The sequence below is a fragment of the Gorilla gorilla genome, chromosome X (assembly GCF_029281585.2).
Source record: "Gorilla gorilla gorilla isolate KB3781 chromosome X, NHGRI_mGorGor1-v2.1_pri, whole genome shotgun sequence".
In the NCBI taxonomy this organism is placed as follows: Eukaryota; Metazoa; Chordata; class Mammalia; order Primates; family Hominidae; genus Gorilla; species Gorilla gorilla.
Window position 1 is genome coordinate 12,024,070 of NC_073247.2, and position 17,694 is coordinate 12,041,763.

At 46.0% G+C, this 17,694-nt stretch overlaps 1 protein-coding gene across 7 annotated transcripts in view; it reads left to right on the forward strand.

The window, feature by feature from the left end:
* The window catches only part of XG (Xg glycoprotein (Xg blood group)), a 62,985-nt gene that overhangs the window by 13,667 nt on the left and 31,624 nt on the right, over window positions 1–17,694 (forward strand). For all 7 annotated transcript variants that reach the window (XM_019019356.4, XM_019019357.4, XM_055376345.2 and 4 more), the window contains exons 2-4: window positions 5,183–5,224; window positions 8,912–8,935; window positions 16,266–16,328. In XM_019019356.4, the coding sequence (XP_018874901.1) occupies window positions 5,183–5,224; window positions 8,912–8,935; window positions 16,266–16,328 (129 nt within the window). The remainder of the gene's footprint in view (window positions 1–5,182; window positions 5,225–8,911; window positions 8,936–16,265; window positions 16,329–17,694) is intronic.

Sequence of the window (17,694 nt, forward strand, 5' to 3'; positions counted from 1 at the left end):
GAAGGAAGGAAGGAAGGAAGAAAACAATTGCTTGAAAGGGCTTTGTTTCTCCAGGGCACGCAGATCAAAGGACATTGGATTGAATAATGAAACAGAAGAGCCAGTCTGAATTTACTAATGTGGTTGCACGTCCCGTAATGATTGCAGCTGGTTCTCATTCAATTCCGTGGTGTGTAAATTCTGCTGGCAATAGCTGTAATTGGGGTCAGGGATTTAGATAGTCTCTGTGTGTTCCTTTTCATTTTCTGCTCAGAGCCTGCTGGGAGCTGATTTTCTTCTTTAAAGCGAGGTAAATAATTCAGTGGGAAGCAGAGGTTTTGCTGTGGGTCCATTGCTCTCCTGTGCTGCGTGGCAGCTGTGCTGGTGGCAGCTAATGTTCAGTGGCCAGTGGCCTCGACATTGCATTATTATTATTCGAGCAATGGTACTGTTCTTTGCTTTGCAAAATTGCTGTTTGTTATATTGACTTTCTGGGGTCGTGGCCCCTGAAGCATTACTGAAAATCATGGACATGAAGCAGATTTATTAATTGGAGAAAAGACGTACAAATGTATTTAATGTGTATACACGGGAGCATTCAGAATGAAGACCCCAAGTTACAAGGGGAGATTGTCTATATTTATGCTTTGGTTCAACCAAGTCTGGACAGCTGTGTAGAAATAGGGTTGGACAAAAAGGGCCTGATCCAATGCTAATGGCCTGAGTGGGGAAACCCAGCCAGGCCTGTGTGTCTAGATTCTTCTTGGCCTCTCTCTCTCTCTTTTTTTTTTTTTTTTTTTTTGAAACGGAGTCTCACTCTGTTGCCAGGCTGGAGTGCAGTGGCACAGTCTTGGCTCACTGCAATCTCCACCTCCCAGGTTCAAGCAATTCTCCTGCCTCAGCCTCCTGAGTAGCTGGGATTACAGGCACGCACCACCACGCTCAGCTAAGTTTTGTATTTTTAGTAAAGACGGGGTTTCACCATGTTGGCCAGGATGGTCTCGATCTCTTGACCTTGTGATCTGCCCTCCTCAGCCTCCCAAAGTGCTGGGATTACAGGCGTGAGCCACCGCACCTGGCCTCTTCTTGGCCTCTCTGAGCAGTGCATCTTCCTTCCGGGCATGGGGCTGGGAGCTTCTCTGGGATGGGGGTCTTAGGACGCCCAAACAAGGCAGGTCAGGGAATTTCCTTATGGCCACTTTTTTTTTTTTTTTTTTTTCCAAGACAGATTCTGGCTCTGTCACCCAGGCTGGAGTGTAGTGGTGTGAACTCGGCTCACTGCAAGCTCCGCCTCCCGGGTTCACGCCATTCTCCTGACTCAGCCTCCCGAGTAGCTGGGACTACAGGCGCCCGCCACCACACCCAGCTAATTTTTTGTATTTTTTTAGTAGAGACAGGGTTTCACCGTGTTAGCCAGGCTGGTCTCGATCTCCTGACCTCGTGATCTACACACCTCTGCCTCCCAAGTGCTGGGATTACAGGCGTGAGCCACCGCGCCCAGCCTGTGCCACTCTTTATACAGATAGGATAGAGGGAAAGTTAGATTCCTGTTTTTAGGTTTTATGGCTGGCTTCGGGGGGAAAGGCGTTCTTGTTTCTGGGACCCGCCTTGGGGAAGAGGGATTCTAGTTCCTTCAGTGCCTTAGGGGAGAATGGGACTCAGAGACGGGGGAGCTGGAGAAGTTCCGAGAGAAACTTCTGCTTCTGAGGGTGCTGCTGAGGCCTGCACTTGGCGGTATTGTTTCGTAAGCCTGAACCACGTGCAGGTCTGAATCAACATAAAGAATTTGGGTGGGAGGCAGGGGAACTCCAATAAGAAGCATCTTTGAATCCGGCAGGGGTGGAATTTGGGCCCCAGAGGGGTTTGGTGACTGCAGGCTACAGAAGAATGCTTCAAAGTGCTGTATCACATGGCTTTGCTCCGAAGGGTCCGGAGCACAGCTTTACCGGGGGCTCACGTGTAACGCTCGGCCCACCCATCCACCAACAGGAGCCACTTAATCGACATCTCCAGGATGCCAGCAACCGAGGACCGTTGTCATAGTCCCAGCACAAAATGAGGCTGCTTTCTTCTTGTGGGTTTAGGGATCCCAGACCACAGGGATTTGATTAAAAGCCGCTCAGTTCACTAACTATAAGCAAAGCAAATCGGAAACAGATCTCCTGTTCCTGCCCCGTCTTATGTTCCCAGTGGAAAATAAACCCCGTGAAAGCAATAGCGTCATGTGCAACCCGATCTTGGAGACAGAGACCCCAGAGTTAGCATTGTCTACCTGGGACATCTCCCAGCCCAGGGGTCTTACTCCAGGCCCATGAGGACCCCAGCCGTGGCTTTGCTGCAACTTCCCTGGAGAGGAGAGAGGACAGGGGGCCCTGCCTGGGAGATAGATTTCCTGCCTGGCATGCAGGACTGGAGACTGTCTCAGTGCCCAGGCCGTCTGATGCTGGCCGGAGTCCGCCTGGTTTATGTAACGAGGTCTGGGTGTGACCAACAACTGCCTCATGTGTGTGAGTCACGCATGCAGCAACTTCTGGCTGTAGTGCAACCCCTGAAACCAAGCAAAGCCTAAAACCCCCAGGCTCCACTTCCTCTGTGACCCTCCCCAGCCCCAATTCCTGTCATCTCTTAGGGTCATCCGGAGCATCTCAAAGCTGAAGGAGCCTCCGCTGCAACCTGGCCTCCTGCTGCAGGATGAGACGAGCTGTCTGCAGCCCTCCCGTGCCACCTGCCTGTTTTATGCAACAGCATTTCAGAGAGGAGGGGCTGGGAGGGGAGAGATAACACTGAGGCCTTTGGTTATTTAGGGCAACAGCAGGGAGTGGCCGGGTGCACAGATTGGAGGAGATTAAGTGGTTGCTGAGGGGATGCCTGGGATTGCTGGGATGGGCGGAGATATAACACAGTGAAAGATATTGGTCAGCGGTGAACACAGATTGGAATGTAAATTCTCAGGGTGTGTGCATAGCCGAGACGCTTAACTTTGGCGTCCTGGACAGGTGTCTCGACTGGAACTGCTGGCAGCCTTGGAGGGGAGATGTTGCACAGATCCAAGAGGCTGACACGGTTCCTGTCCCCCAGCCCAGTCTGAGCAGCTTGGACCATGATGATCAAGAGAGCTGGAGGAGGCCAGGTGCGGTGGCTCACGCCTGTAATCCCAGCACTTTGGGAGGCCAAGGCAGGTGGATCACTTGAGGTCAGGAGTTCGAGACCAGCCTGGCCAACATGGTGAAACCCTGTCTCTACTGAAAATACAAAAGTTAGCTGGGCGTGATGGCATGCACCTGTAATCCCAGTTACTCAGGCGGCTGAGGCACAAGAATCGTTTGAACCCAGGAGGTGGGGGTTGCAGTGGGCTGAGATTGTGCCATTGCACTCCAGCCTAGGCGACAGAGAGAGACGCCATCTAAAAACAAAACAAACAAAAAGAAAACAACAATAAAAAAAAATAAGAAGAGAGCTGGAGGGAGCAAAGATTGGCTGGGTTGTTCTTAAAGGCGAGCCTGTAGTGATCGCTGGCAACAGAGAACGTCATCTGAGAGGGACGTGGGGGCTCCCAGAGTTTGAGAGAAACGGCCGTGTGGGATTTGACCTGTGATGGCACCGCCAGCTCCCAGTCTCCAGTCTGGGTCCAGGGGCAGCTGCTGTGTGCACCCTGGGCTCAGAGTTCTCCTTCCCTCCAAGGTTTGTGACTTTGTCCTGACTTAGGGATTCCTGTCTGGGGATGCGTCTTCTGCTCCGGAGAGGCCTTAATTGCCTCCACAAGGAGCCGCAAAGCCTGCCCGGGTGGCATCTGACTGGAGCCATGCCACAGCCTATATGAATCTATGTTGGAGCCCTTGAACCTTCCCCCAGAGCAAGCATCACCCAGGCAGACCGATTTTTGGGAGGGAGACAGACATCAGAGCGGGGGAGACCCAGCACCTAGGGCTCACCTGGTTCCCCCAGGCTTAGCCTCCTCCAGGGCTTAGTGTTTGAGTGAGAGATTGTCCCCCCTGGACAATTCTGTAGATTCTGACTCTGCTCCTGCCTTGCCCTGAACTTCCCAGAACCTCAGTTTCTTCCTTTGGGAAATATGCATGCTGGTCATACCAACATCCTTGGGTGGGCAGATGAGACTCTTGGGTGCCTGGCATTACTGCAACAGAACTCGATGCATAGTAAGTGCTGATTCAATGTGCTCCTGGCTGCATCCTCTACTTCCTGATAAATTCTCTGGTGGTGTTTTCTCTACAAGGCTAGTACTGGCAGGGGCAAGTGAGGAACAAGATCAAGCTGTGCGTATATGTCAGCAAGAGGGACCCTTCACCCTCACAAATTCTGCAGTGTGTTTTTAATGATGTGTCACAAAGATGTGAATGTTCTCTTCTCTCTGCTGCAGACACGTTCATTAGATTAACTGCTTTTGGATCAGGTAGGAACCTCAGCTTGTCCACACAGGTTGCTTCCTGACCCTGTATTTGTCAGTGTAGGCTAGCTGCTGTAACAAACAGCCCCCAAAGAATTAAAAGTTTATCTCTTATTTGTGTTGCAGCCAGGTGAGGTGGCAAAGGTGTCCTATGCTCCATATAGTCTCTCAGGCATCCAGGATCCTCACATTGTTATGCTTCACCTTCTTCTAGGGCAGCCCCTCTCAACCTAGACTCTGTGTGTGTGTGTGTGTGTGTGTGTGTGTGTGTGTGTGTGTGTGTGTGTGTATGGGGGAAATGCCTATCCTAAGCTGTGAGTGGGACAGTCCAGGAGAGAAGTCTATGTGCTTGGAGAGAGGCTTCCTTCAAAGTTTCCTGGCCATGAGCAGGAATGAAGCTCTGACACAGGTTGCAACGTGAACGCAACTCAAGAGCATCATGCTCAATGAAAGAAGCCAGGCACAAAATACCACATATTGTAGAATTCTATTTATATGAAATTTGCAGAACAGACAATTCATGGAGACAGAAAGTGGATAGTGGTTGTCAGGGGCTGGGGAGGCGGGAGGGGAAGTAACTGCTGAATGGGGACAGGGGTCTTCTTTCGGGTGATGAGTATGTTCTGGGACTAGGTAGAGGTGGTGGTTGCATCTCCCACGTAGCTCATGGTCAGGTTAGTTTTAGTGCTCTGGGCGACCCTAGGCTTGCAGGACGAGGGGAGCAGCATGAGGTGAGGAACAAGGGGGATTCTGGCCTTTCCATCATGGGGTGACTTATGCCCTGTTTGCTCCCTATAGGTCAAAGAGACTTTGATTTGGCAGATGCCCTTGATGACCCTGGTAAGTGCCGATATTTCAAGGGGAGCCTTCCCTTTTCAGCTTGAATCTAACAGCATCAGCTGTATAGTTACTTTGGGGTTGGATTGGGCCAGTGTTGGGAATTTCTTGGTGTTGAGATCTCTGTTCTTTGCAGGAGATTGCAGACACCTTGAGACAAACCTTTACACACTCTCTAAAAGTCTCAGACTCATTTCTTGGTAGGTCTGTGCTTCTAAACCTGTGGTTTAGGAATATGCTAGTATTTTATTATTTTATTTTACTTTATTTTATTGAGATGGGGGTCTCGTTCTGATGCCCAGACTGGAGTGCAGTGGTGCAATGATAGCTTACCACATAGCCTCGACTTCCTGGCTCAAGTGATCCTCCCACCTCGGCCTCCCAAGTAGCTGGAACAACAGGTGTGTGCCCCCATGCCAAGCTAATTTTTTTCTTTTTTCTTTTTTGTAGAAACGGATTCTCACTATGTTGCCCAGGCTGGTCTTGAACCCCTGGGCTCAAGAAATCCTTCTACCTTGGTCTCTCAAAACATTGGGATTACAGACGTGCCTCAACATGCCTGGCCCAGTTTCTGCTTTTCTTACACTTCAGTTCATATCCCTCATTGTCCCACACCCCGATCCCAATCCATGGCCTCCAATCTCCCCTCCCAGAGCACACTTCATTCCGTTCTCCCCTCAACTTCTCTGGTTACCTTCACTGACGGGGCTGTGAGTTTTTCTTCTCCAGGGCACTGAGGACCTGGAATCTTCCCATTCTGTGTTTTCATCAGTCCAAGTTCAGCTAGAACCTTTCTGGCTGATCAGAATGCTGAAAATATGCATCCTGGGCCCTGCAGAAAGTCCTGCTTGAGGCAGATAGTCTAATTGAGATTCAGGTGTATTCAGACCGCGGTGGGTGGGAGAAACGGAAAGATTTGGTTTCTAATGCAGGCACAATGGAACCAAACATTTATTTTGAAAGAAAAATAAACTTTTGTGTACACAGAGGAAGAATCCACTGGGCTTTAGCATTGGGAACAACTGGTTGACCAGTGCAGTTACATAATGGTGTTTGTTGGAGGAAGAGAGAATGATAACCAGATCTGATCCTAAAAAGCCAACAACAAGATGATAGGAACTCATCTCTCTCCCAGTTTTCTGCACACAGTGATGTTTTTGCTAATAATTATCCTACAAAGCAGATACAAAATTGTTGTCAGTGCAACAGGAAAATGTAATGACTCACCCCAACATGGAGATGCCATTTCTCCCATGAAGTTAGAAAAGGTGAAGGTTGAATCCTACCCTGTCAAGGCAGATTGAGGGGTGGGGGTTGGAGGCAGGTGTGTGGTTGCAACCACTTTGGAAGCATTGGGGGATTATCTCCAAAATTCAGACTGAGTGTGTAGCACCAGCGTTTGGTCTGGATAAAGAATGAGGCATATCTGCAAGAGAACCCTGTGCAATAGTGAAGGAGGGGCTGGCTGGTAGGCTCAGATACAGAACAAGACATGTTATTGATCTGAAAGATCACTGACATGTGACCCAGGAGTTCCACTTCTAGACAGATACCCAAGAGAATTGGGAGCAGGGACTCAAACAGTTGTTTGTGTACCCATGTTTGCAGCAGCAATATTCACAATAAGCCAAAGGTGGAAACAACCCAACTGTCCATCAGGGGATGAATGAATGAACAGAATGTGGTCCCTCCAGGCAACGTAATATTATTTGGCTGTTAAAAAGGAAGGGGGTTCTAATGCATGCTACATGAGCCTTGAAAATGTGCTCAGTGAAAGAAGCCAGGCACAAAAGGCCATAGGATGTAGGATCCCACTAATATGAAATGTCCAGAATAGGCAAATTCAGAGAGACAGAAAGTGGATTAGCGGTTGTTGGGCTGGAAGAGGGGAGAAAAGGGAGGGACTGCTCACGGTTATGGGGTCTCCTTTTGGGGGGATGAAACTTCTGGAACTAGATACAGGTGGTGATTGTACAATATTGTGAATATATGAAACACCATTGAATTGTACTCCTTAAAATGTCAAATTTTATGATATGTGAGTTTCACATTGATTTTTTAAAAATCACAGAAATAAACTTCCTTTCCACTCACCTGCTACTACCTTTTCATTGCTCACCTAGAGGACTGCCAGTGCCTGCAAACACGTCTTTGAATGCATCGTTTTGCTACCAAGAGCCCCCCATGAATGGGCAGGCATGTGCCTGTTCACACACAGCCCTTCCTTATGGGAAGGAAGCCCCAGTGCATAGGAACCACAGTCACCTGTACGGCGACTGTGGGGAATTCACTTTTCACTGCCTATACTGCCTGGGCTTTAAGAAACTCTGTGAGTGTATCACTATTTTAAAAAATCTTTATAATTTTACATTTTAAAAAGAAGACAGAGAAAGGAAGGATGGGAGGGAGGGAGGGAGGGTGGGAAGAGGAAGGAAGGGAAAAGGAAGAGAAGAAAGAAAAGAAGGAAACAATGAAAGGACGGAGGAAAAGAGGGAGGGAGGGAGGAAAAAGGATGGAAACAAGGAGGGAAGAAAAGGAAGAGGAGAGCGAACGATGGAGGGAAGGAAGGAAGAAGAAAGGAGAGGAGATAAGAAAAGACTGAGGGAAGGAAGGAAGAAGGGGAGGAATGAAGGAGGAAGGGAAGAAAGGAGGGGAAGGAAAGAAAGAATAAGGGAAGGACGGAGGGAAGGAAGGAGAGAGGGAGAGGAGAAAGGTTGGAGGGGAGGAAGGAAGAAAGGAGGGTGGGGAGGAAGGAAAGAAGAAGGGGGAAAAAGAGAGGGAAGGAAGGAAGAAAGGAGAGAAGGAAGGAAGGAGAGAAGGAAGGAAGAAGGGAGGGCAGGAAGGGAGAGGGAGGTGGCAGGAAGGAGAAAAGGTGATGAGAAACCTTCTATTAAAATACAGGACATGCAAAACCATATGCCCTGTTTGGAGGTTCAAGCTCTCCTTTTTGCAGTCTCTGCATCCCTAGTGAATGTCCCCACCACACACAAACCCCTGTGTTCCAGCCGCCTCCTACCAAGGCAATGCTAGGCTGTTATGTAAACCATGCTTTCAAATATGGTGTTTCCTCTGTTTGGAAGAAGTCTGGCCATTGCACAGCCCTGAGGCTCCAATTTTCCCAGCCATGGCCGACTCCACCTCCTTTGAGCCATCTTCCTCAAACCTCCTCCTGCCCTCCTCTGCCCATCCACACTGCACACCCAGGTTCACTAAGCAGGGCAGTCACAGGCTGCACCCTGAGCACTCCTGACCTGTTATCCACATCCATGCAATACATATTTGCTGAATGAATAAATGAATGAATGAAAGAAAGTGAGATAAGCCATCATTCTGGAAGCTGCAAGTCTTTCTCCTTCTTTTCTTTTGCCTCCCCCTGCCTCACCCTCCACCGTCCAGCCCTGTGGTGGCTCTACGGGCAGGTGGCTCACTTACTTGTCTTGGATGTTCTCAGCTACTTTGGCCATCCTGTGGGCATCCTCACAGCCTCAAGGGTGGATTGTTTTTGAATGGATTTTAAGGGTGTTTTCTTGCCTTTTTTCTGAATTCAACATGGAATTTGTGTCTATATCATTTACTTTGTATGGCTTTGTCACTCCCTTTTCATCTTTCATCAGGGCGTTCATGGCCTTTCTTCATGCTTCCCATGAATCTTCAATGCATATTGCATTTATTTTCTCTCTTTGTTCACAGAACCCACCAAGAAGCCAAACTCAGGTGAGCGTCTCTTTGGCTGGGAAAAACTGAGGCAACGTCCTTGAACTGATGCTTATGGAGGGATGGTTGAGGATGTTTTACAGAACTGTGGGGTGTATGAAGGAGACGCAACAACTGTACCAGATAGCAGATATTGAAAGCAAAATGTGGTGATTAGGGAAATGCAAATCACAACCACAGTGAAGCACTACTTCGTACTCACTGAGATGGCTAAAATCTAAAATGGAAAATAACAAGTGTTGACAAGGATGTGATGAAACTGGAATGTTTGTACATTGCTGGTGGGAGTCTAAAATGGTACAGCCACTGTGAAAAAATGCTTTGGTGGATCCTCAAAAAGTTAAATACAGGATTACTCTATGAACCAGCAATTCCACTCCTAGGTATGTACTCAAAATAATTGAAAACACAGGTTCCAAGAAAAATGTGTACACAAATGTTCAGAGCAGCACTATTCATTATAGCTAAAAGGTAGAAATAACTCACATGTTAATCAGTGGAAGGAATGGATAAACAAAATGTGCTCCATTCACACAATGGAATATTATTTAGCCTTGAAGAGGAATGAAGCACTGAAAATTGCTACAAAGTGGTTGAGCCTCAAAAACATTTTGCAAAGAGAAAGAAGCCAGACACAAATGATCACATAGTGTATATTTTTATGAAGATGAAAGTTCAAGAATAGATGAATCCCTAGAACCAGAAGCAATGTCGTGACTGCCAGGGGCTGGAGGGGAAAGGGAGAGTGACTGCTTGATAAATTCCAGGTTTCTTTTTGGGGGAACGAAAGCATTCTGGAAGTACACAGAGGTGATGGCTGCACAAAACTGTGAATATTCTAAATGCCCCTGAATTATTCACTTTTAAATGGTTAATTATATGTAAATTTGACTTCAATTTATTTATTTAATTTCGATTAAAAAGGTAACCTTTGGCTGGGGGCGGTGGCTCACACCTGTAATCCCAGCGCTTTGAAAGGCCGAGGTGGGCAGATCATCTGAGGTCAGGGGTTCGAGACCAACCTGGCCAACATGGTGAAACCTGGTCTCTACTAAATATAAAAAAATTAGCTGGGCATGATGGCACATGTCTGTAATCCCAGCTACTCGGGAGGCTGAGGCAGGAGAATCACTTGAACCCGGGAGGTGGAGGTTGCAGTGAGCCGAGATCATGCCACTGCACTCCAACCTGGGTGACAGAGTGAGATTCCGTCTCAAAAAAAAAAAAAAAAGAAAAGAAAAGAGAAAGAAATAATTCCCGGGGCCGGGTGCAGTGGCTCACGCCTGTAATCCCAGCACTTTGGGAGGCCAAGGCGGGTGGATCACAAGGTCAGGAGATCGAGACCATCCTGGCTAACACGGTATGTTGTACCTGAGCGAGTTAGAAAAACGCCACACTTTGAGACGAATTAAGAGTCCTTTATTAGCCAGCGACCGAGAGACGGCTAATGCTTAATATTCTCTCGGCCCTGAGGAAGGGGCTTGATTAACTTTTATATCTTGGTTTAGGAAGTGGGGCGGGGGGGTCTAGTTAAAACAATTTTACAAAAGTAAAGTAGGCAAAAAGTTAAAAGGATAAATGGTTACAGGAAAGTAAACAGTTCCAGGTGCAGGGGCTTTAAGACTATTACAAGGTGATAGACGCGGGGCTTTGGGTGTTACTAATCAGACGAATTCCCGGGAACTGTGGATATAGCTCGCCACAGTATCTTATCAGTTAATTGCATTCTTGGATGTGCTGGGAGTCAGCTTGCACGAGTTCAGTCCTTGAGGAAGGGGCTGCCAGTGAAAGAGCCAAGATGGAGTCTGGCTGGCTCTCTTAGCTAAGGGAGAGTCCATTCAGGTGGAAACAAGGCTAGGTGAGTAAAGGAAAAGGGAGAGTCTAAAAACAGGTTAGTAAAAACTAGGTTGGGCATTACAGGTGAAACCCCGTCTCTACTAAAAAATACAAAAAAAATTTGCCAGGCATGGTGGTGGGCGCCTGTAGTCTCAGCTACTTGGGAGGCTGAGGCAGGAGAATGGCGTGAACCCAGGAAGCAGAGCTTGCAGTGAGCCGAGATCTCCCACTGCACTCCAGCCTGGGCGACAGAGCGAGACTCCGTCTCAACAACAACAACAAAAAAAAAAGAAAAGAAAAGAAATAACTCCCAGACTTCCAGCAGACTCCTTGACTGCCATGAGAGATCTCAGGAAGTCAATGGACGGGTGTTTATAGGTTGTTCAGGAAATGTTCACTATCAAGCAAGAATTGAAAATGCAGCTAAATTGCTGTTGGAGAGTGATGATAGCATAAAGATTTCCAACAAGGAGCTCTGCAATTTTTGCTGAAAAATCTTCCAAATGATGCTCTGCCATAAGAAGAAATTCACACCCTGAATAGCACAGCAGGATGCGAATAGCAATGCCAGCCAAAGACATTGAAAACAAGCCGGTAAAACTAAGTGATTGTTAGCTGTTTAAAAAAATAATAATAACTGGTGTTAACAACAAAGTGAAACTTAACTTCTGAAGATTAGGCTACCTTCACAAGAGGATAAGAAAGGAAGAACTGAGTAAAAGTAGTTAGATATTGCTGGATTTTGACAGTTTAAGGTTAAGTGTTCCTGCTAAAAATAGAAATTGAACATATAACTCCTGAACTAGTGGATGAAAATGAAGAATGAAGAATAAAATTAAATACAAAAAAATGAAGAGTAAAATTAAATACCAAAATTAGCCAAGTGTTGTGGTGAATGCCTGTAGTCCCAGCTACTCAGGAGGCTGAGGTGGGAGGATCACTTGAGCCCCAGAGGTGGAGGTTGCAGTGAGCTGAGATTGCGCCACTGCACTTCCGCCTGGGTGGCAGAGCCAGGCTTTGTCTCAAAAATAAAAATAGTAATAATAAATACCTGAATACTAAATGGAAGTTAGGAAGGAAGGAATTAAAAAAGAAGAAAAGTAAAATAAAACAGTAGGAATAGTGAATCCTTAGTTATGTTAGATGTTCGGTGACTTAATAAATCTGTAAAAAGACGGAGATGAGATGATGCAATTTAAAATGTTTCGGCTGGGCGCGGTGGCTCACGCCTGTAATCCCAGCACTGTGGAGGCCGAGGCGGGCGGATCACGAGGTCAGGAGATCGAGACCATCCTGGCTAACACGGTGAAACCCCGTCTCTACTAGAAATACAAATAAAATGTTTCATGCTATTTACAAGAGAAGCGTTTGCAACAAAATGCCAAAGAGAAGGTGAAAATAGCTGGGAAAAAAATGCGCAAAACAAATAACCAATAGAAGAAAGCCAAGTTGGGCTAGCAAAATCAGACAAAATAACCTTCGAGGTGCAAACAACTTTGAGGCCCAAATAGAGATTCTTCCTACTAAAAGAATGATTCCCTGAATGATAATGGAATCTTGACCCAGCCTGCACCTCAGGTTAAGTTAAAAGTGGAAATTTAAAGATCTAAGTGTGAGATTTTAAAAAGCGTTTCCCCCGAAATACCAGGATCTGTAGATGGAAATATTATTAAGAATAAAGATGTGGAGCTGGGCGTGGTGGCTCACGCCTGTAATCCCAGAACTTTGGGAGGCCGAGACTGGCTGATTTCTTGAGCCCAGGAGTTTGAGACTAGCCTGGGCAACATAGTGAGACCCCATCTTTACAAAAAATTTTTAAAAAATTAGCTGGACATGGTGGCATGCACCTCTGGTCCCAGTTACTCAGGAGGCTGAGGTGGGAGGATCACCTGTGCCCTAGAGGTTGAGGCTGCAGTGAGGCATGATCACGCCACTGCACTCCAGCCTGCGTGACAGAGCAAGACCCTGTCTCAAAAGAAAAGAAAAAAAAAAAGAAGAAAGAAATGAAAACCATAGCTCAGAGACAGAGAAACTGAGCAATGCATAGGTTCAGAAGGGTTTGAAACAGACTGAATTGTGTCTTGGCATATGAAAGAGGTCGCAGCTATAAAACAATGAGAGAAGAAGCCAAATTCCACATAGGCAGGACTGAGACAATTGGCTGTTCTTGTGGATGATATGTGATCAAATCTCAACCTCATGCTATACTTTTTTTTTTGAGACGGAGTCTCGCTGTGTCACCCAGGCTGCAGTGCAGTGGTGTGATCTCACCTCCCCGCAAACTTCTCCTCCCGGGTTCAAGTAATTCTCGTGCCTCAGCTGGGACTACAGGCATGTGCCACCATGCCTGGCTAATTTTTGCATTTTTTTAGTAGAGACGGGGTTTCACCAAGTTGGCCAGGCTGGTCTTGAACTCCTGACCTCAGGTGATCTGTCCACCTCGGTGTCCCAAAGTGCTGGGATTACAGGTGTGAACCACCACACCCGGCCTCACGTAATACTTAAAAATGAACTACAGGTGGATTACAAACCTGAATATAAAAGAAAACTTTTTTTTTTTTTTGAAAAATAGAGGGAAATGTCTTATAACCTCAGAGTTAGGAGGTTTTTCTTAGATACAATACAAAAAGCATAACCACGCCCATAGTCCCAGCTACTCAGGAGGCTGAGGCATAAGAATCACTTGAGCTCAAGAGGTGGAGGTTGTGGTGAGCCGAGATCCTGCCATTGCACTCCAGCTGAGGCTACAGAGTGAGAGTATAAAAAAAAAAAAAAGCATAACCTTTAAAAATGGGTTAGCCTATGTCTACATTTTAAAAATAATAATAATAATAATGTTCCAACTTCAGGCTCTGAAAAAAGTCAAAAGATGAGCTGTCAACTAGAAGAGGCTCCTTACTGCTCATACCACCAGGGAAAGTTTAATATGCAAAATGCAGTCATCCTTCAGAATTCATGGGGGATTAGTTTTAAGACGCCTTCTTCCCCGCAGACACCAAAATCCACAGCTGCTGAAGTCTCTGATATAAAACGTGCAGTACTTGCATATAATGCAAGTATATGTTCCTGTATATTTTTATTTATTTATTTGGAGACAGAATCTCACTCTGTTGCCCAGGCTGGAGTGCAGTGGCGTGATCTTGGCTCACTGTAACCTCCACCTCCCGGGTTCAAGAGATTCTCCTGACTCAACCTCCCAAGTAGCTGGGATTACAGGTATGCGCCACCACTCCCAGCTAATTTTTGTATTTTTAGTAGAGACGGGTTTTAACCATGTTGTCCAGCCTGGTTTCGAACTCCTGACCTCACATAATCTGCCCACCTTGGCCTCCCAAAGTGCTGGGATTACAGGGATGAGCCACCGTGTCCAGCCTCTGGTATACTTTAAATTATCTCTAGGTTACTCATAACTCCTGATACGGTGTAAATGCTATGCAAATAGTTGTTATACTATATTATTTTTTATTTGTATTACTTTTTATTGGATTGCTATATTTTATTTTCTGAAATATTTTCAATACAAGACTGGTTGGATCTATAGATGCAGAAATTCTGGTTATAGAGCACAAACTGTGTATAGATAGCTCCTACCAAAACAGACGGATGGTGAAAAAAAGAAAAGAAAAGAAAAAGAAAATGGAGGAGAGAGACTATGAGGCGACTAAAAGAAGAGGGATATGATCATTCCATTCGCTGACAAGAAAAATTCAAAGAGGAGGGAATTATGCGATTGACCAGCTGATGTGTGTTAGAAATGCTCAGGGTCACACATATTCATTGAAAGCCAATTTAAGCCACTATTTAAATTTAAACCAATTTAAACAATTGGGCTTTTTTTTTTTTTTTTCTAAAAAAAAAAAAAAAAGTCAATTAGGCCAGGCGAGGTGGCTCACACCTGTAATCCCGGCACTTTGGGAGGCCGAGGTGGGTGGATCACAAGGTCAGGAGTTTGAGACTAGCCTGGCCAATGTGGTGAAACCCTGTTTCTACTAAAAATACAAAAGTTAGCTGGGCATGGTGGTGTGTGCCTGAGGCTGTGAGACTGAGGCAGGAGAATCGCTTGAACCCAGGAGGCGGAGGTTGCAGGGAGCAGAGATCATGCTAGTGCACTCCAGCTTGGGCGACAGAGCAAGACTCTGTCTCAAAAAAAAAAAAAAAAAAGAAGTATATTGGTTCCGTGTGGAAAGGTGGACCACTTGAAGCAAAGGCAGGAAGACTGGAAGCAGGGAGAGGGTTTTCAGGTCACAAACAGGTGAGAGACAAAACAGTTGCCTTCTTTTGAGTTTCTGATTAGCCTTTCCAAAGGAGGCGATCAGATACGAATCTGCCTCAGGGAGCAGAGGGGGGACTTTGAATAGAATGGGAGGCAGGTTGGCCCTAAGCAGTTCCCAGCTGGACTTTTCCCTTTAGCTTAGTGACTTGGGGGCCCCAAGATTTATGTTCCTTTCACAGTGTATGAGTGAGAGCACTTGGAAACTGAGAGTGGAAGTGTCGCAGGCCAGGTCTCACTACCACAGGCCCCCACAACACCTGTTTCAGTATTGACTGAGTGGTTAAATATTAAAAGCCAGTGCCCTTATACAAAGGCTGGAATGTAATAAAAGCCCACCGAGAGTTTTTCCCAGGACTTTCCCGGGCCTTAAAGCATGACAAAATAATGAAGGAATTCTTAACAGGACCCATTTAGGATTAAACAACTTTTACTGGGGGTCTGCAGAAACTCCCCAGGCCTCCACAAACAAGTTTATTGGGGCTTTGAAGGAACTCTGCAAACCTCCTGGATTTAGCAGGAGACAACATGAGGGTAATCACCCCAGCACCTGGACCCATTAGATTAAGTCAATTCACTGAGGCTCCTGAGGAAGATCCTCAGGACTCAGACCTTAGTTATAGATTAAAAGAAGTTAATCACTTATGTCTTTAGATAAATGCACACACATATATCCACATAGCTTGGAAGGTATATAAGCTCTGGAAAACTATAATTTTGAGTTAGTCTGGTGATAATTTCCAGGCCTTCTCCCTGTAACAGGTTGCAGAAATAAAAACTCTCTTCCTCCCCAGTTCATCGGTGTTTCATTATTGGGCTGTGAGAAATAGCAGCCCAGTTGGGTCCGGGAACAGAAGGTTTGGTGTTATCTTCATCACAGGCACTGGACTGCCGGTAAATTTATTCCATGACAATTCTTCCTAGGTTTCTTTTTTATATTACTTGCTTCCGTCATGGCAGATAGCTACACTGGCTTCTTGCCATGAAAACGAACTTCTAGTAACAAAACGGAAACCTTTTTTTTTAAGTTTCAGGTTTCAAGGTTTTACTTCTATCTGCAAAGTGATTTTTAACCAGACAATGGCAATCTATAAACACACCGTGGGCAGCAAATGAGAACAAACTTCAAGGTCGATAGTCACGCTGATGTGCTTGTTTCTGCAGGCTGCTCCTAAGGGAAGGACAATTTTCTTTTCTAACAGTGCAGTGTTGTTTTCTCCACAGATATCTACCCAAAGCCAAAACCACCTTACTACCCACAGCCCGAGAATCCCGACAGCGGTGGAAGTAAGAATCCGCAGGCCTGAAACTCTTTCTCAATCTGGTTTGATGATGTTTGCCTTTTTATTTACTAGCAGGTTTAGCCTGGTTGCATTTGAAATATGTGTGTAATAGCTCCCTTACTGGGAATGTAGTTTCATTCCTCACTGGGGGGAGCAAGAAAGTCCAATGGACAGAAACAATCTTATTTTCCCTTTGCTTTGACATCTAGAAACCACTAAGGTGTACTTGTAACCACCCAACTGGTTCACTTTGTTGGCTGCGTAGACAGAGCTGATTTATCAAGATAGGGGAATTGCAATGGAGAAAGAGTAATTCACGAAGAGCTGGCTCTAAGGGAGGCTAGAGTTTTATTATTAATCATTCAGTCTCTGGAACATCTGGGGATCAGAGTTGTTAAGGATAAGTTGGCAGGTAGGGGCTTGAGAAGTGGGGAGTGCTGATTGGTCAGGTTGGAGAGGGAACCATAGGGGGTTGAAGTGAGGTTTTCTTGCTGTTTTCTGTTCCTGGGTGGATGGCAGACCTGGTTGAGCCAGATTACCGGGCTGGGTGGTGCCAGCTGATCCATCCAGTGCAGGGGCTGCAAAATATCTCAAGCACTGATCTTAGGTTTTACAACAGTGATGTTACCCCCAGGAGAAACTTGGGGAGGTTCAGACTCTTGCAGCCAGAGGCTGCACGAGCCCTAAAGTGTAATTTCTAATCTTGTAGCTAATTTTTTGGTCCTGCAAAGGCAGACTGGTTCCCAGGCAAGAAGGGGGTCTTTTTGGGAAAGGGGCATTCTTAATTTTGTTTCAGAGTGAAACCATGAACTGAATTCCTTCCCAAGGCTAGTTTGGCCCACACCCAGGAAAGAACAAGGACAGCTTAAAGGTTAGAAGCAAGATGGATGGAGTTGGTTAGGTCTGACCTCTTTCACTGTCATCATTTCCTCAGTCATAATTTTTGCAAAGGCAGTTTGATACTCAAAGGACACTTTGCATTATCATCACAGAAAGCTAATCAGGCTGAGAGACAAGTCCTTTTTCTCAGTTGTTTTCAGTGCTCCAAATACCTTTGGCTTAACCATTCCCAAAACCCCACGTGTGCTGTGCACTTTATGTGTTTTAGAGTTGGTTTCTCCATTTTTTCTAACATTTGGCAGACAGTTTTTTCCACAGATTTATTACACTCATCATTGAAAAATATGCAATTCAAAAAAAGAAAGAGAGTGAAAGAGAGAGAAGAGGGGGCGGGGAGGGGGTGGGCATGGAGAGAGAAAGAGAAAGAGAAAAGAAAGGGGAAAGAAGAAAGGAAAAGATAGATTCTGGCCATTAAAGTTACCAGCAGTTCAACAACCTTAAAAACTTAAATGTTTGCCAGGCAGAGCAGC